Consider the following 23,833-nt stretch of genomic DNA (forward strand, 5'->3'; position numbering starts at 1 on the left):
GTAAAAGGGGGTGAAAAATACTGTTGGAATTTGAATTTCAGATTTGGGATGCAAGTTCTTACATATTTGTTCAGATCCTAGGTTAGTTCGGAGTTTCAGGTAGTATCTGAGCTATATATTTACTAAACATTGGATTTTGACCGCCCATTTGACTATTAAAAATACCAATTTATGTTAAAAGAATAATTATTTATTTTCAACAGGGGACAATATTCAAAATAGACCTTTCAAAAGTGTGTAACACGTATACTTGCTCTGCCTGTAAATACATTATTTTAAATGCTCTGCGTTTTTGATTGATATTCAGGTGGTTAGTTCGAAACAACATTGTAATCGTTACTCTACGAGATAGAAGACACTTTCACCAAACACAATTCCTTTCGTTTTCGATCCGTTGATCACTTATTATCTCACTTCTGCATGGCACAGAATCTGAGTGCGGTCTTTTATGGAAGGAAACTATCCAAAAACGATCGTGTCGCAAATGCAAGTGTTGAAAATAGAATAAATCATCCTAAGATCCGTATGTACGAGTACTTAATAATATTAAATTAAAGTAGTTTATGTTATTACATAACAGCATACGCCTGGTCAAATGGAATACAAATACAAATTGGTATCATAAATATATATCCGTATCAAGTATCGTTTCGGGTCTCTTCCCAAATTTAGCTCAAATCGTGAAAAGTGTGGAACCCAAAAGCGGCTGCGGAAGTGGTTGGCGTTCTGGTTTGGTCTTTTATTGCGGAATGTCTGAGAGCGGAGGATGGGCGGAGGATCCTGGACGCAGGAAGCGGATCTACATGTGCCGGGTGTTGCCGAAGTTGATGCCCGACTGGGTGGCCCCCTTGTTGGATCCGTACTGCAGGGAGATGACGTTGGCGCCGGCGCGCAGCTGCTCGTCGCTGAAGTTGCGCACGTTCTTGTCGGCCTCCTTGGGTCCGATCGATGGCTTGTTGAAGTTCGAGGCCTGCAAGGAGGGGTGTTATTAATAGGATTTTCTAGATATTTAAAATTTTCTTGGGAAATAAGATCGGAATTTAATGCCTTTTACACACGTTTGATGTATGTATCATTTGAAACAGTAATATTTTTATAATTTAAAGTAGTATTATCAAAACAGATTTTTGGGATAATAATGGAAAAAATATAAAAGTGGTCCAGGAAAAAATTAAGAAAAACATTTTAAAGACGATAGGTTCAAAAAAAATATAATATACTCTTTAGGAACAGCTGTAAAAGTCAAGATGTTCCTTATAAAATTAATCTTTGATTCCATTTCGCCATGTAAACAAGGGTAATCAGCTCACCTTGCGACCCAGCGACTGCAGGCAGATAACCACCGAGTTCAGGTTCTGGCGCTCCCACAGGTCAACGCTCTGGAAGGTCTCCTGGGTGGGCACTCCGAAGTTCTTGGCGCACTCGAGGAAGGCCGAGATGTTCTCCATGCACTTGAAGGCCATCTTGCTCTCGTTGACCTTCTTGATGGAGCCGGGCTGCAGGGCGTTGGCCAGCTTGCACAGGATGACGCCATCCTTGAGCACTTCGAAGAAGTTGTCGGTGTCGCCGGAGGTGTTGATGGGCTCGGCGGTGACGGCCTTGATCCACTCGAGGGACTCCTGGGCCAGCTCCTCGCTGTACTTCGAGTTGATCTAAAAAAGAAGAAAATTGTTACAGTTAGCCAACTTTAACTAATTATTTCTAAGAGAAAGCCACCTTGGACTGGTACATGTTCGGCTAATCCCTCCCAGACTGCTGCACTTGCTAGACTGAAGCCCCAATCGGGGGTTAGATCAAGTGCAGACCATTATATTATTTGTGGGCCATTTCCCCCCGCTTATCTCGCGGAATATCGCCGATAGCGAACTTATCATTAATTGGTTATAAACATACCACTCTCTCCACCCCTCCCTTGTCTCGCACTCGTGACAATTCGGCGGTTATATTTCAAGTTGCGATAAGGATAAGATTGCACCGGTCGGTTCGGTGCTCACTTCTCCCACCGCCACTCCCCACAGTTCCGATATTCTGTATATACAACTCATGAAAGTCAGTCACGTTCACATGTTCTCACATTGAATAGTAAGTGTAAGTATTCCATATTTGCCAATGCCGATAGCTTCGACTGGGGAGCTGGAGAGCCGGCTGTAAATCTGATCGTCTTGGCCATATTTGGGCCTAAGCTTACCGGCCGCTTGGGCGTCCTTCGCCCCGATTTTGGCCATAGCCAAGAGCCACTTGTTGAGCCGGGCCAGCTGGCAGCCGCTTCTATTGCCAGTCCACTCGATTGGCCCGAGACCACAAAAGCCGGAGTCGGAGTCCCAGAGCAAACCGCAAAGCCGTTTGCGTGTCGCGTTTCCATTGGGCTTGCCAATAAAAATCGCAATCAAAATGTTTAGCAAACTATGGGTCATATCGCAGAGACTCGCTCGACACGTATTTATTGGCTTTATTTGATTGAATTGAATTGCTGTCGCCGACAGATTTAAGATTAGCTGATATTTTATCAGAAAGTTCAAGTACCATTGCGGTTGTCTTGGAAGTGATGATTCGGGCTAAAAGAAGGTGTTAAGAAAGTCTGATATAGGGTTTTATTTGCGCGTAAAACGATTGTTCAGGAGCTTTAAGTTATTCTAAAAATATATAATTTTCAGGCACAAAAACTGCTGAATTTCCCCTTGTAAAAACCAGTCAAGAGAACTATTATCTTACCCACAATTGTACAACTTTTTAGTACTTGTGTGATTTTTGTTCTGACTGGTAGGTCTATTAAAACAAATGATCTCAGAGAAAACAAATGGAACGATTGTCGCCAATTGAGTTGTATTCCACTCCTTATCGCCGGCCGTGGAAATGCGAACTCGCAAATTGAAGGGGACTGAAGGGTGGGAGTGGGCGATGATGCAGTGAAAAAGTGAAATACAGGCCAGAGGCTCTGCCAGTGTGTGTGTACTTAATGAAGGTGAATGCACTTTGCACACACTGTATTACACCAATCCATCAAATTTCCACTCTCCCTCTTCGAGAAGCCCCCAGAAGTCGGGAGCTATCATCAGAATTTACGACCTTCTCGTGGTGCGAGCTCAATAGAACCCCGAGATCCCCAATCGAGATATGCAGCATAGAAGCGCAGAATATGGTAATCGCCTGGAAATGTCTTTATCTGCGAGTTTCACTGGCTGAAACTTGAGATTATCAATAATTGCAAACGACCGTTGGGCAAATTGCTTTGTCCGAATTTTTCGGCTATAACGGCCAAGCACTCCACAGCCGCGGTCAGTTGATTAGAGCTCAATGGGAAGAAATAAAGAGGGGAAAGAATGGAACCGCATAACAGCATCATCCATCATCGAGGCGGGCAGAAAATCCCCAAGAAGCGTGAGACAATTAATAAAAGCAATTTCTGATTGACATTCTGTTCGGCAATCTGAGGCCGAAGCCAGAAGTTGATGATCATAACTTAGAGCCCCTGATGATGGCAGATAAATTGACACCCTCGGGGCAGATGAATAAATTTTGATTAGGAATAAATATGTTTTTGGCACTCTGCGGCCAGTCTATGCAAAAGCCGTTAAGAGCCTAATGAATTCCGATCGTTTTCTACACGTTTTTACGGAACCCGATTCTCCGCGAAACAAACCCCAAAACAAATCTGACAGTTGGTGGTCCCGGCGGACCGGCAATGTTCGGAACTAAATGAAAAATGGTCGAGGTACAGCCAACCTATTGGGCCGTCTTCGTCTCCGGCTCTCCGCTTATTAAAATATTTTTAGCGCTGTTTTAATGAGTCAGCAGTCAGCGAATTTCGGCTTAGCGCTATAAGGTCGATCGAATGCCGGGGCCCGAGTACACCCATATATATGGTGTTTTAGTAAAAACATATGTACAGCTGGTTAGAACCCACTGCCTTATCGAGAGCGAGGCATTCCAGGCGAAAGCTTCCACCTGATGGGCGAAGAAATGTGAATAAAAATAATTGGCAGCGGAACTTAGAATTGGTCTTCGCTGGCCGTTAGAAATGACGTCGGCTCAACGCCTTCCTTATTGTTCTTCCTGACCAAAACTATGTTTTTGGACACCGTTTTTCTGGGTCTATGGGTCACTTGATGAACTAACCAAGATTACGGGCAATTACAAAACGGCGTGACACTGGAATGCTCGGCAGACTCAAGAACCTAATTAATTTCCCAGCTTATGATGGGATGTACAATGTCTCGGGGTCGGGTGGGGCCCCTTTTTCAAGTACGTTCTGGGTGGATGGCATTCCACACGCAATGCGCATTAGTGGCCGAGACATGCTAAGCCAAGCCTGGCTGGCTTTTAGGGGAATTAAAATTGAAATTACTTGAAAACTGGCTGGGGCAAGCTTTCCCAAAAAGCCCGACAGAAACTGAGGGTCAGCAGAAACCCCAACTCGGGAGAGGGCCTGCCCACGCCAACTCAGTTCGATTCACACCTACGCCACTTGAAAAGTGAAAATGTTTGGATACCACATAACTATTTATTTATCCATGAATCAGTCTTCATCGCAATTGAGTGCGAGTTCCGAGAATTCCACTAGTTGATATGGGTTCCCAAAAAACTACAGATCAAAGATCACTAGAAGTGGAAAGGAAATAGCTTATAATAGTAAGCCTAAATTCGAAATTATTCTATAAAACAATATTATTTGAGCTCTTACAAATTCTAGTAATACTCAAAAGAGAGTTCTCTTAAGATATTATTTGCAAATCCAGCAAAGAACCAAGTAGTTCTAGAATTCTAAAAACGTTCCTTGCCTCATTGGACGGAAGTTTCCGCCCCTCCGAAGAGTCTCTGTATAAATTTAGCCCGAAAAACCGCGAGGGACCCGGACTGATGATCATTGCTTAGCAATCCATTGTAGGACACCAGAGACCCGAGACAGGGGCACGTTTTCGCTTGGCTGATGGCTTTTTGAAGCCGATGATGTCATGGCAGCGCTATGGCTTGGATCTGAACTTTGGCAATACTTCGGCGTAGATGGCGATGATTAGTTGATTAGTTAGATGTGTGTATTTCGAAGGGGTTCGCTGGCAGTGGACGCATCCACTCCATTACGCAAGCCCGGCTCCGAAAATCCATCCATCGACTGGCCAGATGTGGTGATTATTCACTACCAGGCCGCCGATTCGATTTCGCTTTCTTTCGCGATGTGTCATGAGCCACGACAATTGCTGACCGATATCTTTTGGGTGGATAAATAAATGAAAAAACGGCAAAAGTGCCACATAACATAAACAAAATCCGCCAAAATGTAACGAGGTCAATTACGTGATTTCGAGTCTGCTTTACGACCGGGTTGAGTGCACTGGAGTGAGTTGTAAGCCCCGATTGGAGTGCCTTTTGTGGCGGGGGGTGGCCGCAAGACAAAGAGAACCCCGATTCATTTGTCGAGGTGTTTTCGGTGCCGGGAGTAGTTTCACCGGAAATCCAAAACAACATTTGATTTATGATAAAAATCGCCTTCGGGCGACCGACCTCCTCCCGCGACTCTTTATGGCTTATCTAAAACTGACGCTGACTGACTGACGGCCAACAAGTGTTTCGGGGCTGCGACAACGGGGGTTCCTGAGGGTTTACCTATCCCCATCTGGGAGGCGGTTCATGAGGGCCAGGTGTTCCACTTACGTGTCGCCCGCACTGATAGAGGTGCCTGTGTAGCACCGCACACTAGATATAGGGAGTTGGACACGTTGCGTGCTGCGGATGTTCGAATGTACTCGGTCCTTATGTATTCACTGCTAATTGAGTGTGGATTCCCGGCTCCAAAAGCGGCCAGGTGATTAGTACGTGGCCAATGTTCCGATGGCTGGGAGACAGCTGCGAACGCGGAGGGAGAATCGGACAAGAAAGCAATTGCAATCCAAAGTCGAATGCTCTATACCACACATCGTTTTTCTTTTATAAAAAAAAATTAAAAATTTCCAATAATGTTGACAATCTACAAAAGTTTACCTTAAAAAATGGATTAAATGGGAAATTTATTTAAAAATTCGAATTTCAAAAGTCGAATATGCTTAATATAGTCTTTTTTTGTTATAAAAAGAAAGAACCCAACAAACTTATTAGTTTAAAAAACGTTTTATCAAGCTTATCTATAGGAAAGAGCTGAATAAACTAAACAAAAGAATTCTTTAATTTTTTTAATTATGTTTCTTTAGTATTTTTTGATGTCCCTATCCTTAGAGTAACATTTTTCCAGCACATTTGCCTGAACACATTGGCTTCTAAAATTTCCTGGAATCCTCGTGCTTACAAATTGCTATTGAGGTAACAATTTGAGGTAACCTGAAACCCTTTCAACTTCTACCCATAGCTTTACTTGCCAGCTGGTGGCATGAGTTTGAGGAAAAGCGGTTCGGTAATTAAGGTGGTACGATCCCATGGAAGGGTTGACAAACCGAAGGGGATCCGAAATTTGAGATCCATGCCCTGAAAGTCGGAAAAAGCACACACGCGAGTGCGGAGAACCCGAGGGGCAAACAAAAATGTTGTTTTCCTACGGTTTTACCTCACTGTTGTTTTGCTGTTTGCCTACGCCACATACTCATTTTTAAGTGGCCATGTGTATGGAAAAGGTGCTGCTATCGCTCTTCCTCCGTCACCCGTAGACTTGAAAGACCCCGCACCACGTACCCCCAGTAGAAATGAGTGATTCTCCGGGACCGAGCCGGCAACGCATTCGTAAAAGTGCTCAAGACTAACGATGTCTTGTTTGGACGGTTCGGGGAGGAGGCGAGGAGGACGCAGGAGAGGCAGCTGGAGGGATGACATCATCGCCTTCGGCTCCTGGGGAGCCATTTGATCGCGGTTTGAAGTCGCGCCAGCAGCTGCGCCTTCAGGCACCGCGAAAACCGAAATAACACTCGCCTCTGTTTCTCTTTTGGCATAGAATACCCTATCCCAAGGTTCTTCCTATCCCCAGAGCCAACGAATAGCAGGGCTAGAGATAATAACTTTTATAAAAGTTACTTCAATTTGAATATTATTGTCGTATGAAGAATGTTATGCGCCCTAAATTTTCAAGACTTTTTAAATATTTTTAAATTAATAAAAACGTATCATAATATTAAACCCACAGAGTCTTAAAAACATCGTTAACAACTGTACCTAATATCTCCTATATGAACCATGTTATGAGCCCCAACTTTTCAATTAATAAAAATTATTAAAATATTAAACCCACCGAGTCTTAAAAACATCGCTAACAACTGTACCTAATATCTCTTACATTTATAAATTAAACCACTTGCAAAACAAACCTTCAGATAAGAAATTTAACCGGATGCTACAATTTTAACCACAAGTGTGCTTTCAAAATGTGCTGTTGTAGATAAAACCGATAAACAAGGTCTTTGGGCAAGCGGCTGACTCAAGAAAATGAAATCCGGCTGGCAAACTTTCAGATAGGCGAGCAGGAGAAAACCAAAATAGATGGAAAAAGCCTCAAGGGTGTACCGAACTTCGGCTAGATGGCAATCCAAATTTATTTTTGTTTGGGCAGTGCTGCAACTGCAGTTGCTTTGTGGGACTGCACCTAATCCCCTTTGCCGGCGACATATACAATTTCACTCTGGCCTGTCCAGGGGCGGCTTGCATTGCGTAACCCCGACTTGGCGAGGGCTAAGTGGTCGAAGGGTACGAGTAGTACTGCGGAAGCCCCCCTCGAAAACCCGATGCATTTGTATGAGTGCATTTAAGGCAAAGTGCTGCTAATGGACGGAACTAACGTTGTCAATCTACGAGGGGAGGCTACAGCACTGGAATGCAGTTGAGATCATCCGAAAAGGGGATATCTTCCGGTTAGCAGTGGAAGCTCTACAACGATCATCTAAAAATCATATAAAGGGAAGGTTATAGATGCCTACTATGAGATTTACTGTTGCCAGCTATAGGATTTAGAGCCTTTCCATTGCTCCGAAAGCCATAAATATCGCGTTATTCACCAAAACTTGAACTTTCTAGAGCTCCTATCTGTTCGACACCTATTGGTCGGAACCTGAAACCGAATCACCCGCGCTGACAACGACTTAAAATCACCCAAATCATCTTCAAGCTCTCCCATTACGCATGCATCACCCATACACCCAGCGGAACGCACACACTTGTCCGACTTATCAACGAAATGAGGTCATTCCTTGTTAGACTCTGGCCGTTTCGAGACCATTTTTGGCTAGTTTTTTGGCATTTGGCGCGAGCAGATAAACCTGGCGTCGTATCGCAGCGCCAAATAGAGTCACTGCAGGCTCCAGGCCTCCAAACTCACTCGCACACACAGGCAAAATGGGCTTTTTTTGGGCAATTTGTACATCGGGCTGTTTTGTTTGGGGCTCACTTGGTGGGGAGGTGGGGCTACGCTTTTGTACTTACCTTGCGCTGGGCCTCGGCGGCGAAACCAGACTTTGCTGCACGGTTGGAAGCCATGGTTATTCGGTGGAGAAACGGGTTTGCAGGGAGCTAAATGTAGGTTGGTCTTGGGCCTGAAGTGCACCACTGTCCACTGGAATGTTTGCCGCGGAAAGAAACGGAGGGAGGCGCAGGGTTACGAGAGACACGTCCGTTCGCCACGAGAGCTTACTGCGTTTTGAAAGGCGTCCGGAAATTCCAGCTCCATTTATAACCTCTGGGCGCCGCTGCTGTACCCAGTACCTAGGTTTCTGTACCCAAAAGCTCCAGCGCTTATCAGCGTCAGCTGATTGACTGTGATGGCATTGATGATGTCATACCGCCGTTTTTAACGGCAGTTGTTTTTCAAAATGAACTGTGGAACGGAGAGCCATCGATCACTGGAAAAAACATCCCATCTATATCTATTTGGAGTACACCCTTGACATAAAGTAAAAAATGAATACCTTTCTTGGACTTTGCCTAGCTAGTAACTCTTTAAGATTCTGTTTATTGATTTCAATTAATTTTTTATATTTTACAAGTGTTTTGAAAGCTCTTGTTTTCCAGTTTTCATTTCGGAAAGTAATGTTTCATCTTCTCATTTTTTTAAACGAGCATTTTTGTTGCTCAGGAATTTATTTAGGTAAGAAAATATGTAATTATAAATAAAATATACCCACAATGAGTAATCTCTATTTTTTTGTCAATAAAAAACTATTTTAGGCAACAAAATCCTTTTACTTTTTAAAACTCAACGAATAATTTGTAATTTTCAAAGAAAAAACATGGTTTTTGAGTAAACCAAAACAGCCTTGTGTGCTTTTTGAAAAGTAAAACGAAATAAAATTAGAAAGTGAAAACCGGAGCCTGGCTACGTTTAAGGCTCACCTTTTTCCAGAAATAAGACCAAACCATTTAAGCTATTTTTTTAAGTGTTCCAACTAAACGATACGATAAGGATTCGCCAGAGTACAATTCCATGTCGTACTTCTTACTACTATGTTCCGCCTTATCGAGGGGGTGTTGCAGCAGCATTCCTTTGAGATGACCATGCCATTTTGAGGCACTTTCTGGAAGCCAACCAGTTAGGAAACTGCGCGTAGAACTTTGCCTTGAGAATTAGTTACAGTTTATTCACATAAATATATATTTTGTTTAATCGTATAAATTATGCAATTGTGGTTTTACGATAAGAAGCGAATTTCTTTAGTGTTTCAGTGTGGTTTTCTAAATAAATACGGGGGAATTGCTTGTATCATTTGTTGTTCTGTTTGTCGTGTTCGTACTTTTGTGTGTGGGGTGTGGGGTGTGCGGTGATATTTAATATTAAAATACATAATTCAGCTTGATCTTCAAGGGTTTGTTAAGTTGGGTAGCATACACATTTGATTTGATGTGGGCTTGTCTTTTGTTTTGATTATATCGCCATTAGGTTTATAACATAGGAAAGCAGTAATTAACTAGAAGTTAGGGCTTATTAGTTGCATACACATATTGCCATTATAATATATTAATCTATTAACGGATTCCGCATGCGAAACGCTCGAAAATGTACGTTCTCTCCGATTCTGCCTACAATCTTTCTATAGTCGATCATCATCGATCATGCATCCTACTAACTTTTAAGGCCCTTTCGCTCAGATACAAGTGGGTGTGTGAGTTTCGTAGACTATGGGGGATGGTTTCACATATCTGGTATATATGCATAAATCGATTTATTTTTTACAATCTGTTCTGTTATGCATGCTTCGAGGGGACGACGACGACTCTTTAAAAAATAATCATCATAATTTATTTTTGCACATGGATAAATACAAATTACAAGTATAAATGGTGTATATTTATAAAAAATGTTTTACCAAAAAATATATACGTAGACGCAAAAAAGACGCAATAATTTACAGAGAACTTGACTATAATAAAAGGGTGACATAAGCATAATCAGATTTGGGACTCCTACTACGAATAGTACAATATGGTACTGCCGTGCTTCCACTAGACCTAGGCATGTGTATATATCAAGCACTGACATCTGCGATTACAGTGGCTGTGTATATCCGCGTGTAATTGATTACATTCTTTACAGGCTACCTATATATCTGCTCGACTGACTGCCAAACAGTATCAGCAAATAATTTCAATTGAATTTCTGTTCCTTTTTTCCTATTTTTTTTGCTTTCGTTTGTTTCGTTTTTGTTTTTAATAAATAATACCTCACGGATTCGTTGGCTCAACGTAGTAAACTTAACTTACAGAACAACTGTGCAAAGTTGGGCAAAAAATAAAGAAGGGAGCGGATGCCCTCCCAGCAGTGAGGCGCTGTAAATGTGGATGGGGGTCAATGGTATGTGGATACCGCGTCTTCGTCTTCGTTTATTGCTCGCTCGGGGCCCGGCGCACACACAATTTGATCTGGGTGCCCCTTAGAATCTCGCATTTACTTTTGTTTTGTTTAAACTAGGGGTTTGTCTACTAATTTTATATAATTTTCAATTATATACGCTGCTTCCGGCGATTCTCCTGCTCTCTGGCTCAAGTTATACTCAATGTAAGCATGCACTTTCAACTTTTGAAGCGAGTTTTTAATTAGATTAGATCGAAACGCATCGCATCGAATCGAGAATTGCATCAAATGTTACTCTTCTTTAGCTTAGTCGTAGTGCTTCACAAACAGATTTCTTTGATATTGAATTGCTTCGCAAACGATCCCCGAACTCTGGGGACGAACTCCTCCGTTCCTTCTTTTAGGGTTTGTCTTAGTTCTTAACTAATTTTAACTTGCAGCTGCTACTCCTTGCCGTTCCTCACTCGGAATCGGTCTCATCATAACCCCCCGCTCTGATTCTGATTCAGATCTATCTATATAATGTGTACGTTTAAATATATAGTGTTTTTATAAGCTTTTACGTTTTCCTGTTTTAGTAACCATAATTTGTCGCACTGTCCACTCGCATTCCTATATAGATCTCATCCTATAAATAAATACTCCAACTCCACACACATTTAGCTATATCAAGATTTAGGTTTAGAAAACAATCAGGTTTGGTTTCTTCATCCAATTCACAGCAGCGATATATCTGGGTGTGGACAAATCAAGGACGATTAGTGGTGGTTTTGGGCGGAATGAGCTTAGTAATGGTACCTTTATTCTCGTGACTATCAGCAGTGACTAGCGTGGTGGTTGCCGCTGTGCTCGTCAGCAAGCTGTTATTGTTGTTTAGGTGTAGATCTTGTGACTCGATGCTCAGGTCAATCAGCTGGCTGGCCACCGGAGCAACTACGTCCTGCAGCAGATTGATGTCACTAAAAAGGTACACTCTTGTTAAATACAGCATCCAACTAAGATCCTCGCTGCCACTCACTTCTTGTTGTTGACATTCTCGATGTGACCATTGCCATTGGCAACCGCCGGGACAGTGTTGGTGCCCTCGAAGTCCACCAGCAACTTGCCGTTGCTCACCTGCTGCAGGTTCTTGGCATTCTCATCGATGATCATGGTGGAGAAGCTGTTGATCAGGGAGTTCTCCTTGTCTAGCACCGATTGCTCGTACATCGCCTGGCTGTTGGGTGGCTCCTGGACAGTTTCCGTTGCAACGGGCGCGGGCGCAGGCGCTGGTGTGGAATCCGCTGCGCTGGGTGAGCCCTCAGCCGAGTTGTTGCTGCTGCCAGTGACGCTGCTGTTGCTGCTGCTGTTGTTCTCTGGAGCTGGGGCAGCAGGAGCTGCTTTGTCGTTAGCGTCCTGAAAAAGGAGATGAATTACTTAACTGTTGTCATTGAGTGAATCATCGTAAGGCCCTTAAAAGATATTACAAATGGCAAACATAAATTAATAATAAATGTTACTTATGACAAACTTGTGGTTGAGAAGGCGATATGAAAACTAATACGTAAGCATTTTAAGTTATTTTAAGTCGACCTAGATGTGTTGTCAATTTCGGTTGATAGAGCAAGTGGTTAGCCAGTATACTTTTTTACGTTGACTATATAGATCCCCACCTTGGAGGGAGTGGTGGCAGCGCCTCCCTTGCGGGTGCGCAACATGATGGCCTCCACCCGCTTGCGGCGCTCCTCGCGCTCCTTCTCCTCCCGCTTGAGCCGCTCGGCCACCTCGACGCGCTGCTTCTCCGCCTCCTCCTTGGCCTTCTTCTCGGCCTCCTCGCGCTCCACGCGCTGTTTCTCCTCATCCTCGCGCTTGCGTCTCTCCTCCTCCTCACGCTGCTGGGCTTCCTGCGAACCAAAGTGGGAAATAAATTAGATTCCTTTGTTTTCTTTGTTCCCGCTTGGGCGTAAACCTCTTACCTCGATGGCCTTGCGCAGGCGCTCCTCTTCGCCGCGGCGCTGTTCCTCGGCCAGTCGAGTAGACTCCTCCTCGAAGAGGCGCTGCCGCTCGGCCTCCTCCTCTTGGGCCTTAATCTCTGCCAGGCGTTCAGCCTCCAGTCGTTGGCGCTCTAATTCCGCCTGTCGTTCGGCCTCCTCGCGGGCCAGGCGTCGTCTCTCGGCCAAAGCGGCCTTGGCCTCCTCCTCGGTCGTGATCTTCTTGGCCATCATAGAAGCCGTCATCAGATCTGCGCCCTCGGGCGGAGTAAGCTCTCGCACCTCGGAGTTCTCCTTGCTGCGCGACGGTTTCTTGGGTACAGCCTGCTCCTGGCTCTTGGGCGCCTCTTTTTCGGTTCCCTCGTCGGATTTTTCTTCTACATTAACTGAGGTAATCAAGGCCTCGGGCACTGGCTCCACCACCAAGGTTGGCTCCTCCTCCTGGCGAGCCACTTCTTCCGTTTTCTCCGAGTTCAGGGCCTCCTTTTCAGCCTTGCTCACTGGTGCAGCAACAGGAGCCTCGGTAGGAACTGCAGCCACTGCAGGAACTGGCACCTCAGCGGGCGTCTTCTCAGCCTCCTTGGCCACGCCATTCTGCTCGAGAGCCGGGGCGGCAACGGGAGCTGGTGCTGCCGGAGCAGGAGCCGCTTTTGTGATGGTAGTGGTGGTACTGCTGCTGGTGACGATCATGGACCTGGTCATCGCAGAGGTATCCTTGGCTTTCGGCTCCTTGCTGACCCGACTGATGCGTTCCGAACTGGCCGTGCGACTTGACAGCGCCTTGGAAGCTGAAGCCGCCTTGGGTACCGGCGGTTCCTGTGGGTTTTGTTACACATTTATTAACTATGCTAGGTTGTCTTAGGAAAAGTAATGTTACCCTTTTTGAGGGCGTCTTCTTCTCGGCACTGCTCAGCCGCGATGAGCTGGAGGTCACGATCAGGGAGGTGGACATCAGGTTTGCAGTTCGTTTGGGTGTCGTTTGTGCGGATGGCGAGGCGGCTGTGGCCTTCACGGGCGGCTTCTGATCCCTCTTGAGTTTGTTGATCTCTGCCGGATTGGAAGTTTATTATTCCCATTCAAAGAAACTACTCTTAAGTAGACTTACCCTCGAGGGACATGCCTGTGCCGGCGATGCTGGCGGGCCTCGGTTTCCGGGGTGCCGTCGCCGGTCGCCTGGGCACCATCCCGGATGTGGACATGTTTGTCGATGTGGACATGGCGCTGCCGGGCCTTGAGCTATTAAAGTGTCCGCCGGGCGTGGCATTTCCCGATCGCGAGCCTAGAGTATCCAAATACGATTAGAACGATTACGGGATGAGCGCTTTCAGGGGGTTGAGGGGTGTCAATATGGATGAGCTTATGTGGAGCACCAAATAAAGCGTACGTGAGTAGTGACCGTCACCAGAGTTTACCATTATTGCAGGGGGAAACACAGGGAAAACACAAAACCAACTCAGGGGACACAGGTTAACCAAAGTACCAACAGACAGGGAGGATTCAAATTCTTACACATAGCGAGCGAACATAATGAGGACACAAAATAAAACCAAGGACCAAAGAACATATACCTATAACCAGGGTGAGATATACCCAGAGTAACTGAGCCCATAAATACTTAGTATTATATGTGTTTTCGATGTTTTGTTTTAACTAAAGTGTTAAATAAATCTAAATTAATCTGATAACTATAAAAATGGGTATAGATGTATGTTTCGCTTCACCATGGGATAAAAACCGATATAAATAAGTGTAACTATGGATACATACGAACGGAACGACCGACAGACGGCGACAGGCAGCAACAATATGGACCAGAAAAACCCGAAAAAGGATCTGCTATGATAATGTGATGATGATGATCCCAAATGAATGCGGAATTTCGACATCTACAGTGCGATACAGAACCTATGCACATCGAAGATAATATATAATTTCCACTTAAAAGGAAAATCAAATTAAAGTGCTTAGGCAATATGATTTTAGAGTGGAAATCCTGGACAAAAACGGACTTGCGGATGGCATTTACTGCATTCAGAATGTACTAATGTCTTCAAAACCGAATGAGGTGAACCTGGGACCACAAATTGCTGCTCAAATGAACTAAGGACAACCTCGATCGGTCGTTCTTCGTATGTCCTCTATGGTTGGATCTAAGGGGAACCAAAGCCTATGCCAGTTTACGGATGTGAGTATCTTGCTGTGTGGTTTTGTCGGAGTGTGTGGTGAAAGTTCAAGTTAGCCAATTGTGGGGCGCGAGTTGTTGTTCTTGTGGTTTGTAGTGGTGGCTATCGGTAGGTACTCGAGGAAATGGGTAGATGGCTACAACGCAATCCGCAATCTGCGGAGGACTTGGAGTTTGGATTTTAGTGTGTGCTGTGTGGATAGTGCCAGTGTGTTTTGGATTGGTGGTTTATGGTAGTTCGAGATGTTAATGGTTTGTTTTTTTGTTTTGTTTTGTTCTATCGCACACACCTGCATTCACTAACAAACTAGCAGAGTTCATGAGCAACAATGAGTTGGGATCGAGATCGAGAAAACGGTGGGGGTTAGTAGAGATCGCATATTGCTGCTGCTGGCCACGCCCGGTCGCGTTCGCGCGGAAGGATGCTGAGTTGAGGGATGAGGCTGAGGCAAATGATGACTGGAGGTATTTCTTAGTTGCCGCAGTTTGCAGGCCGAGTGTGGACTGGCGCAGGTGGTGCAGGTGGTTGGGTGGTGCTGTGCTGCCATAAACCGACCAACTGCTTATCTGTGTCATGCTCTTACTGGTGGTGTCCCGCTGCCCTCCGGCTCCGCTGGCCAGCGGCCGGAAGCTGGTCGAGATGCCGCCGCCCAGCGAGTACTTTCCGCGCTCCCGTTGGCCACCACCTCCTCCTCCTCCGGCCAGGTGGGTCATGCTGCGGGACATGATGCCGGCGGCACTGGAGCTTCCGCTGCCGGCGCTGCCCGCCCGCCGGGCTCGCGCACTGGCCGACGCACCGCGTCGACCCCCTCCGCCGCCCAGCGAGGCGGTCTCGTCCAGCATCTCCAGCTCCCGTTCGCGCCGCTCGCGCTCCAGAATGGCCCGCATGTGCTCCCCGTTCCGGCGTATCGGCTGCGCCAGCTGGTCCAAGCGGTTCATCGAGTAGGCCCGTCCTGCGGTTCAGTTGAAAGTGGTTGTAATTGGTTTCGTGAATCTTTTCGAGCCTGGCTCTGGCTGCGGATCCTTAGGGAGCTACGCTTAACTACTCACAGTTGCATTCAAAATAATATTGTAGGGGTTTTGCAAGGAGTAAGGAAAAGGACCTCTGGGTATCCCGAAAGTTATTAGGATTTAATAATTTTGTACGTTCCTTACATTATTATAATAATTTCAAAACCCCATTAGCAATAGTATTTCAAACGCAACTGCAGTAACAAGAAGACGTCACGAATATATGTGGATAGACTTGGCTACAAAATGATTTTTACAAGTGGGTGTGTTTCAAGAAGAATGTGTGTTCAAGGTGTCTGGTGTGTTTTTTACATTGTGTGTTCGGTGCGTGGCAGAAAGTTCTGGTGTTCTGAGGTGTTTCAGGTGCCTGGAGAGGAGAGTGTGTTCCTGCTTTCTTTCTTTCTCTCACTTTCTCCCTGCCCAAGCAGCAAAGAACCCGGGGGAATCGACAGAGTATGTAAAGTCAGGGGCTGGAGGGGCAACTCTTGGTCCGGAATGGGCTAAACCAAAAGAAAACACAACTAACTGGATGGAAGGATGTCGAATGAAGAGCTGATGGATGCGTAGCTGGACGATGAGGCTGATCGCTGGATGGCTCAGATGGCATGATTCAGATTGCTATTGGAGTGTGTGCTGGATGTCTGGGGATGGGGGATCGGCTGGGTGGGTCTTACCTGGGGTTCTGGCCGGCGTGGTGCTCAGGGAGCCTCGCGAACCATAGTGCCCGTCTCGGGGGCTGGGTATTGTCGGCATGAGGTCCGTTTTCCTGCGGTAAACGCTTCGGAACACCATGGGCGATGAATCAACGCTATCTTCTGCAATATTCGGTTTGGGTTGTTGGTTTTTGTTTGTACATGGTTTTTGGATTTTGATAATGGATTTTTAGATGCAACTGCCGAAATGATTCACTTGCGATTTCGGACTCAAAATAATAATAAAAAAACAGCTTAATTACTAGGAACGGCAGAACCAAAAGCGAAAATAGCTAAAAATGGGAAAGTTTTTACACTGGGATTGCCTTGAGGCTATATCTTAAATTATTATATTATACTATGTGTAATATTTAGGATAGACTTATTGACCAGTGTAAAAACTTTCGGCACAAAAGAACCATGCTGTTGGGGATCTACATTAAATTCTTCATAGACGGCCGATGCTGCTTTAGAGGGCGCTTGGAATCTGTACAATCGTCGAGGGCGTATAAAACATCATGCAAAACTGATCGGCGCAAGACATGCCATTGATTTTGGGTTACGGGGGTAGAGACAACGAGTTAAGAGCTTACGGCGGGGGTTACGATTACAATTACGGGGTTAGGTTTGGTTTTTGGGGTTACGGCAAAACAATAATCGGGGTCAGAACGAGAAACGGGGGTTAAGAACGAGGAGGAGCTGAGAAGATTGGAGAAGAACCCTCACCCTTACGATACGAGTTATGGTTGTTAAAGTTGTTGTGGCCTGCAGTTGTGGTGCTTGTTGCTGTGGTTGTTGTGAGATTTGTAGGTCTGTGCGCGTTGGCTGTTTGTTTGGAAGTGGGCGGCGGATTGGGATTGGCCGGCCCATCGATATTTATCTCGCTGCCGGCGATGGAGAGCGAGAACCGCTTGGGCGGCTCGTCATTGGAATAGCCCCAATTGAACACCTCGTACATGGAGGAAGACTTGCGTCGGTGATCTGTGTGAAGTCGGTGGTTTTTTCGATTTGTTTTCAGAGAGATAGAGAAGTGAACGTTACAGAGGTGTGATTGCTGTTTGCTTTTGGGTGCAAATCATATTGGAAAATAAATAAGAAAAAAAAAACTAAAGTAGGGAACAAAAGTGATCGTGCCGTGTGAGAAGTCTGTGGGTGCCAGGGGTTTGTATCTTCCATATAATAAAAGTAATTCACATGTACACCAGCTGGGCACAGTGGCGGAGATCACATGGTAGAGGGTTATACAAAATCTCTAAGTTGCAGGGCACATGTAAACAATAACTGGGGACTTTTCAATTACAAGATTTACGAGTGTCTAAGGTAACGATAACGATAACTGCAAAGTAAAATGTAATCTCATTATGTGTGTCTGGTGTCTCGGCGAGTGTGGAGTGTTCAGGAGTGTGTGTATTTCTGTTTTGGGGATGACTGCAGTGCCGCCGGTGGCATCGGGACTCACCATCTTGTCGGTCCGTCGATGAGGAGGCACGCTTCTTAGCACCACTGTCGGCAAGTTCACGCTCTGAACTTCGACGTGTGAGCGAGGCGCCCGCTACGTTCGATATAGATGTGGATCTGTGGGGAAAGCAGTACTATAAGTAATACTCAAAACTGGGCTAAAAACGTTTAATGTATTAAAATAGTACAGTGTTTACTCATGGTGAAATTGTAAATTTGTATATGATAAGAAAATAAAAATGTATTGGGTGTTAGTTCCCAATTATAGGTGAATGAACAGCGAATCGATCACTGTTATATTGCTTCATACCATTTTTAGGACATCTATTAAGTCCATATTAATATAATAAATTGAATTAGTCTCAAGTTCAAAGCAATTGCCTCACTTTGGTAAACAATGTGGTCATTAAAAGATCAAGAACTGATAACAAAAATGAAATAATGAAAACTCTAGGCCACAATTTAGCATGTCTATCAAAGTACAGCGATAATTAGTCATGTGCAACACAAGGCAAAGATAAAATCGGCCAAAATACTAGTTCAGTCAGCACTGAATGGCCAAAAGCAATTATGTGTGTATATGGTGCGAGCTTTTTTGCGTTGTGCTGAGATAAGTTTCATTCGGATCTCACCTCCGCTGACCCCAAAAGGCACTGGGCGATACCAGGCCATAATCCGCGGGCACATCCAGCAGGCGGGGAGTCGAGGAGCCAAATGCGAAGCCGATGGAGTTTCTGTCCCGCTTTTTGACTTCTATCCGGGATTCGCGTTCCTGCAGGATGGTTTGAATATGATTTAAAATAAGAGTTTATGGGGATGTGATGAGCCACCCACCTGATTCTTTTTGAGGATATACTCGCGGCGTTCCTTCTCGGCCTCGAAGATGGCCCTCTTGCGCTCCTCTACCTGGTGGCGCTTCTCTGTGTCCCGGACGCGGATCTCCTCGATGCGTCGCCGCCGCTCCTCCTCCTTTTGTTCGCGATACCGCTGGGCGGCCTCCGCCTGGGCGCGCAGCTCCTCGATCTTCCGGTGGCGCTCCTCATTCTGTCGATCACGGGCATATTTCAGCTTCTCCTCGCGGTCTTTGGACGCTAAAAGCGTAGCGAAATTAATACAGATTCACAGATTCGCACATATAAGGGAATAAATCGAATTTTGGATAAACAAGTTACGGTTCGCAGGCAAATAAAAGTGGGGAATATTCTCGGCAGTTGCTACCTGTGGCCGAAAAAGAAATCAATAAAATCTGCCTAATATATGTAGGTACCCCCTATTTCTCGACTTTTGCCGGCGAGTTATTTACATGAGCCGAGAGCTGACGTCATCGACGATGTACACTCGCTTTTTTGTGGGTCAATTGACAAACTAGCAGCAGCAACAATAGCAAAAATGGCACAAATACATGGAAAATAATACCGCCGCCCCCGTCTGAAATTTGCCTATGTGCAAAATGGGCGAACAAAATAATAGAAACAAAAAAGAAAGCAAAAAGCTAATGCAGGCGCACATTTTGTTCTATTGAAATGACATTGAGGCCGGAAAAATGCGAAAAATAAACAATAATAATAGTGATATTGCTAACATGCGGCTGGGCTGCGAAAGTCTGCATAATCGAACTGGGAACCGGTTCTTATCGCCTTATCGGTTAAGATATTTTTGGAATTCCATGACGTAAGTGAGGCGACAAAGGAACAACTGCAAGTCAATCTGTTCGCTCGTTACAGGTGCGAAAATTACAGGCAAATGAAATATTATCATCGGCCAAGGTCGCAAGCAAATTTCGTGTGGATTTTCTTAGCCCCTTGTGCGTGGCATTTACATCTGTTTTGGAGAGCTAAGAGTTTGGGATCGATTTTTCGCTAGAGAAAATCTTACAAGAATATGTAGTACGCATAGTGGCAAAATCAAACAAAAAAGTTTCCTAATCAACGCATAAATATTTGTATATTATTTCTGATTTTGTTTAGGGAAGTACAAGCTATAAACTATATAATAGGGGTTGAATGTGATATTTTCGCTGGTAAAAGTTGGAGCATCTCCTATCATACCTCTCCACAAAAAACCCTTTTGAAGAACATTGTTTGTCATTGAATGACAAATTCCTAAATACTTATTCACTTATTTATAATTATTGTTTACTTGAAAACGCTTGTACTTGTTTTTAAAAATTGAAAAGAGTAAGATATGTCCTTTATAAGAAAATCCATACCATATTGGCATCAGAGGATTTATAGTTGTTATCACAATGACATTTTGATTAATGGTAATAACTCGATATTAGTATGCATTTAAATAGGTCGAACGAGAATAATACTTAATATTACATAGTTGGAATTCTACTTTGGAGAGTAGTTAGGAAGATATTCCAATGAGCCAAACAATGGCCCTCAGTGACTTCCAGACTTGTAACAGACCAGTGACAGAGGTATTCGGGGTGTTAAAACCGCGATAAGGCGGACTACGGGCTTATTTGTCAGTGAGATCATGCGGCAAGCATTCAGAGCATTCGTATTTGTGGGCGGAGCGGTACGGGGCGTGGCCGGGGCTCTGCGAAGCGAGCCTTAATGGAATGCCAACTACCTTGAGAGTCGTCTTCGCTGGCGGAGAACTGACCGCCCACCTGGGCGAACCAATGCAAGGTTGCGCCGGCGCTGCAGCCCGTGATCTTGGCAGGTGCGAGTGCGTGGGCTGGCGCTGAGTTTTGTGGGGTGATTTCAAAGGCGAGTTCGTATATAGTGCAGAAGATACAGAGGTGCCCATTTTATGTAACCCGCAGAGATAATCCCCCCAGAAAGCTTACCTTTTCGCTCGGCGCTGCCCTCGCGACTTTCGGTTCGCTTGGATGTGTTTTCCACTGCAAAAGAAGTACGGAAAAATGGTTCTGATGAGTGCGGGATTTTGCCGGAGTTTTGGACGGACGTTTTCAGTTTTCCTCTTCGTGTGGGGAAAATCAATTGCCGTTCCGTTTTGGCAAAAGGAAAGGTGGAAAAACGAAGGCGAAAGAGCGGAGGAGGGAGGGAACACAAAAACACACACATACACAGCCACACAGACACAAACACAGGGGCAGCAGCAGCTGCGATGACGAAGCGAGAGACAGAGGAAAATACGGGAAAATAACGCATGTCTCCCTCTCCCTCGCTCTCTGGCTCGTTCGTCTTCAGGACTGGAACTTATTTATAAACTCAAAACTCCGGATCCAAATCGGGGGAACTCGAAATATCCACCCATTTTGAGGGGGAGACACTTCTGGCTTCTTGGCTTTTCCCCTCCTCCCTTGCGTTTTTCTCTCTTTTCACTCCGTTTTTGCTTTTTGGCCGTGGTGTGAGTGCCGTTTTGCTGCGCAGTCGACCAGCACATTTTGGCCATTGAAAACGCCCCGGAATCGCGTAAGTCCTGGCCGATTTCGGATCGCCGCCCACGCGGCGGGCTTGGTCCTTCGATTTCGCACTGCCCAGAGGCGGTTTACAATGCGTACCTTCTGGATTATTCGAAATATTTTCGTGTTGGACCCCAAGACTCGCCATATTCACTTCGCTCTTTTTTTTAGCGCTGCAAACAATGTGACCAGATCCGGGGTGCCGCGATATACCAGGCAATGCGGCTGGTGGGAAAATACCTTTGGATTTTACTAAAATACCAGATGTGTGCCAAATAAATAAGAAGTTTCTAATCTTCTTATGATTACTTGCAACAAATGAATGAATTCTGATACAGGGTGGCCCATCTAGCGTTTGCTATTTGAACTATCGATAATTTTGATTTTGACATTTCAAATGTCCTTGTCAATGTGTCAGATATTTAGTTGAAGCTTAGTTTAGTTTGCGAATTACGAAATGGTTAAGTTTAGGCTCGAAGAAAATTGGGAAATATTGAAAACTTTCTTTCTTTCTTAATGTTGAGGCTATCTAATAAAAAAATTTTTCGTTTTTTTAGCGCTTTTAATTCAATTTAGTTCAATTTTTTAGAATGTAGATTTGAGAAATTATTATTATTATTAGCATGGCCATAGATTTGTTATTTAAAATTTCTTAATTGCAAATGGAAACTCCTCAATGTAAATTCATTCCACAAATTTATTCAGTAACTTGAGCATAATCTAAGACCCTAAACAATGTTCTTTCGTACAAGCTAATGCTTCTCGGCGGCTATGCAGAGTTTGGCCAGCAGGGCGGTAAGCTGCAACAGCGAGTTAATCCCATCGACGATCTTCATGTGCGTGATGCCGATCTCCCGGATAAAGTCCAGCTTCAGGTGCTCGTCGATGTTGATGCGCTTGCAGACGCGGAATATGTTTCCTATGATGTCCTCCGGGGAGTAGCCGAGCTTCCACAGCTTGGCCAGGATCTTGTAGGCCTTGTGTATGTCGTTGGCGGCACAATGATGGATCATCTCCTCCAGCAGCTTGGGATGCGGCTCATCGCAGACCTTAAACACGTTCTCGGCATTGATATCGCCGAATCCCTGGGCGGTGGATTGCAGATTGTTCAGGCCCTGACGCATGTCTCCTTGGGCTGTGAAAACGATGGCTTCCAGGCCATCCTCCGTGTAGTTAAGCTTCTCCCACTTGGCCACCTCGATAAGCTTGGCCAGAACCTGGGCATCAGAAAGTTTGGTGAATCGCAGCATGGCACATCGCGACTGGATGGGCTCGATGATCTTCTCGCTGGTGTTGCAGGCCAAGGCGAATCTCGTGGTGCTGCTGTAGATCTCCATGGTGCGGCGCAAGGCCTGCTGGGCTCCCTCCGTCATGCTGTCCGCCTCGTCGAGGATCACAATCTTGTGCCTTCCACGGGGCAGTGTCACCTTTTGCTGGGCAAACATCTTGATCTTGTTGCGCACCACATCGATTCCTCGCTCATTGGAGGCGTTTAACTCGAGGACAGCCTCCTTATAACTGTCTCCCAGGAGGATCCTGGCCAGGCATTGGATGGTGGTGGTCTTGCCCACGCCAGGAGGACCCTAGGCAACATGATAAGTAATCTTTCAAAGATGGTAATCCGTAAAAACTCACTGCTATGATAATGTTGGGTGCATTTCCCTGGGTGGCGAAGACAGACAGTCTGGCAACTGTGTCCTCATTTCCCACAATCTCCTTGAACTTCGCCGGGCGGTACTTCTCAATCCAAGGCAAGTGGCTACGCTTGTCGTCCGCAATTTCCTCCGGCATTTTTGTGCAATTTTACAAATTTGCAAGACAAACAATTGTTTGGCGTGGGGCCGAAGTATGACCGTACCGTGGGCGCCAAATACGAGTGTTTGGTATTTTCCCTAGTATATTTTCAAAATTTTATCGAGTTTTTGCTTAAATATTTTTGTTTTTTTTTTTTTAATTTTAAAATGCATACGGTTTTTGATTTTTCTTTATATTTAAAGTTTGTTTGATAAAAACCAAAAATCAAATTTAAATATATTTTAGAAACAATTTAATACTTTTTTTTAAGCTTTATTGGGTATTGAAGATATTACAATACATTTAGATGCATCGGGTGCGAAAAATTTGAACTTGCATTTTAATATTTTCGAATTATATTAAACACATTCATCGCCGAACCAATTTCAAGGTGTCTTAAGTTTCGAAAAGTTATTAAAGTTCGGGTCAGTGTTTTACTTTTAATGTTAACATTTAAGTGTTTGTTGATGTCATTTTGCCGAATATGCACATTACACAGGCTCATCCATAATTTTGTTTCAATTTGACTAAGTTCGGTAATACATATAGTTTTTAAGTAATCCGAGGTGAATATTTTATGGTGCTGTGAAATCC

General features: G+C 44.8%; 3 protein-coding genes across 10 annotated transcripts; all 3 read right to left on the reverse strand.

Moving 5' to 3' along the window:
• Positions 1-168: 168 nt before the first annotated feature.
• LOC108035370 (myophilin) lies at positions 169-8,620 on the reverse strand. Of its 2 annotated transcripts, none has more exons than XM_017110970.3 (3): positions 8,392-8,620; positions 1,311-1,652; positions 169-970 (listed from the first exon to the last, which is right to left on the reverse strand). In XM_017110970.3, the coding sequence occupies exons 1-3, from the start codon at positions 8,443-8,445 to the stop codon at positions 800-802; spliced, it is 567 nt and encodes a 188-aa protein (XP_016966459.1). In that variant the 5' UTR covers positions 8,446-8,620; the 3' UTR covers positions 169-799. The 2 variants fall into 2 exon arrangements, with proteins under 2 accessions (XP_016966459.1, XP_016966460.1); XM_017110971.3 differs by lacking the exon at positions 8,392-8,620 and adding an exon at positions 1,717-1,746.
• An 895-nt stretch (positions 8,621-9,515) lies between these two features.
• LOC108035080 (ensconsin) lies at positions 9,516-21,695 on the reverse strand. 7 transcript variants are annotated; one of them, XM_017110486.3, is made up of 15 exons: positions 21,545-21,695; positions 20,867-20,920; positions 18,901-19,157; positions 18,699-18,838; positions 18,068-18,183; positions 17,335-17,589; positions 16,591-16,731; positions 15,196-15,858; positions 13,829-14,002; positions 13,601-13,770; positions 12,709-13,539; positions 12,406-12,636; positions 11,772-12,148; positions 11,552-11,712; positions 9,516-11,486 (listed from the first exon to the last, which is right to left on the reverse strand). In XM_017110486.3, the coding sequence occupies exons 1-15, from the start codon at positions 21,591-21,593 to the stop codon at positions 11,470-11,472; spliced, it is 3,636 nt and encodes a 1,211-aa protein (XP_016965975.1). In that variant the 5' UTR covers positions 21,594-21,695; the 3' UTR covers positions 9,516-11,469. The 7 variants fall into 7 exon arrangements, with proteins under 7 accessions (XP_016965975.1, XP_016965977.1, XP_016965978.1 ...); XM_017110488.3 differs by having other exon boundaries at positions 15,490-15,858; positions 21,545-21,694; XM_017110489.3 differs by lacking the exon at positions 17,335-17,589 and having other exon boundaries at positions 15,490-15,858; positions 21,545-21,694.
• A 427-nt stretch (positions 21,696-22,122) lies between these two features.
• Positions 22,123-23,419, reverse strand: LOC108034529 (replication factor C subunit 2). The gene is made up of 2 exons (XM_017109455.3): positions 23,081-23,419; positions 22,123-23,028 (listed from the first exon to the last, which is right to left on the reverse strand). Exons 1-2 carry the CDS (start codon positions 23,234-23,236, stop codon positions 22,198-22,200), a joined length of 987 nt encoding a protein of 328 aa, XP_016964944.1. The 5' UTR covers positions 23,237-23,419; the 3' UTR covers positions 22,123-22,197.
• Positions 23,420-23,833: the final 414 nt, after the last annotated feature.

The sequence above is a fragment of the Drosophila biarmipes genome, chromosome 3L (assembly GCF_025231255.1).
Source record: "Drosophila biarmipes strain raj3 chromosome 3L, RU_DBia_V1.1, whole genome shotgun sequence".
In the NCBI taxonomy this organism is placed as follows: Eukaryota; Metazoa; Arthropoda; class Insecta; order Diptera; family Drosophilidae; genus Drosophila; species Drosophila biarmipes.

Bases quoted from the DNA above. Each gene is read 5' to 3' on its own strand.
- LOC108035370 (XM_017110970.3), bottom strand. From the start codon at position 8,445: ATGGCTTCCAACCGTGCAGCAAAGTCTGGTTTCGCCGCCGAGGCCCAG. The intron at 1,653-8,391 runs GTAAGTACAAAA...CTTCTTTTTTAG, and splicing joins CCGCCGAGGCCCAGCGCAAG to ATCAACTCGAAGTACAGCGA. The intron at 971-1,310 runs GTGAGCTGATTA...CCCTCCTTGCAG, and splicing joins TGCAGTCGCTGGGTCGCAAG to GCCTCGAACTTCAACAAGCC.
- LOC108035080 (XM_017110486.3), bottom strand. From the start codon at position 21,593: ATGGCGAGTCTTGGGGTCCAACACGAAAATATTTCGAATAATCCAGAA. The intron at 20,921-21,544 runs GTACGCATTGTA...CTTCTTTTGCAG, and splicing joins TATTTCGAATAATCCAGAAG to TGGAAAACACATCCAAGCGA. The intron at 12,149-12,405 runs GTGGGGATCTAT...CTCCTTTTTCAG, and splicing joins CTGCCACCACTCCCTCCAAG to GACGCTAACGACAAAGCAGC.
- LOC108034529 (XM_017109455.3), bottom strand. From the start codon at position 23,236: ATGCCGGAGGAAATTGCGGACGACAAGCGTAGCCACTTGCCTTGGATT. The intron at 23,029-23,080 runs GTGAGTTTTTAC...CATGTTGCCTAG, and splicing joins CACCCAACATTATCATAGCA to GGTCCTCCTGGCGTGGGCAA.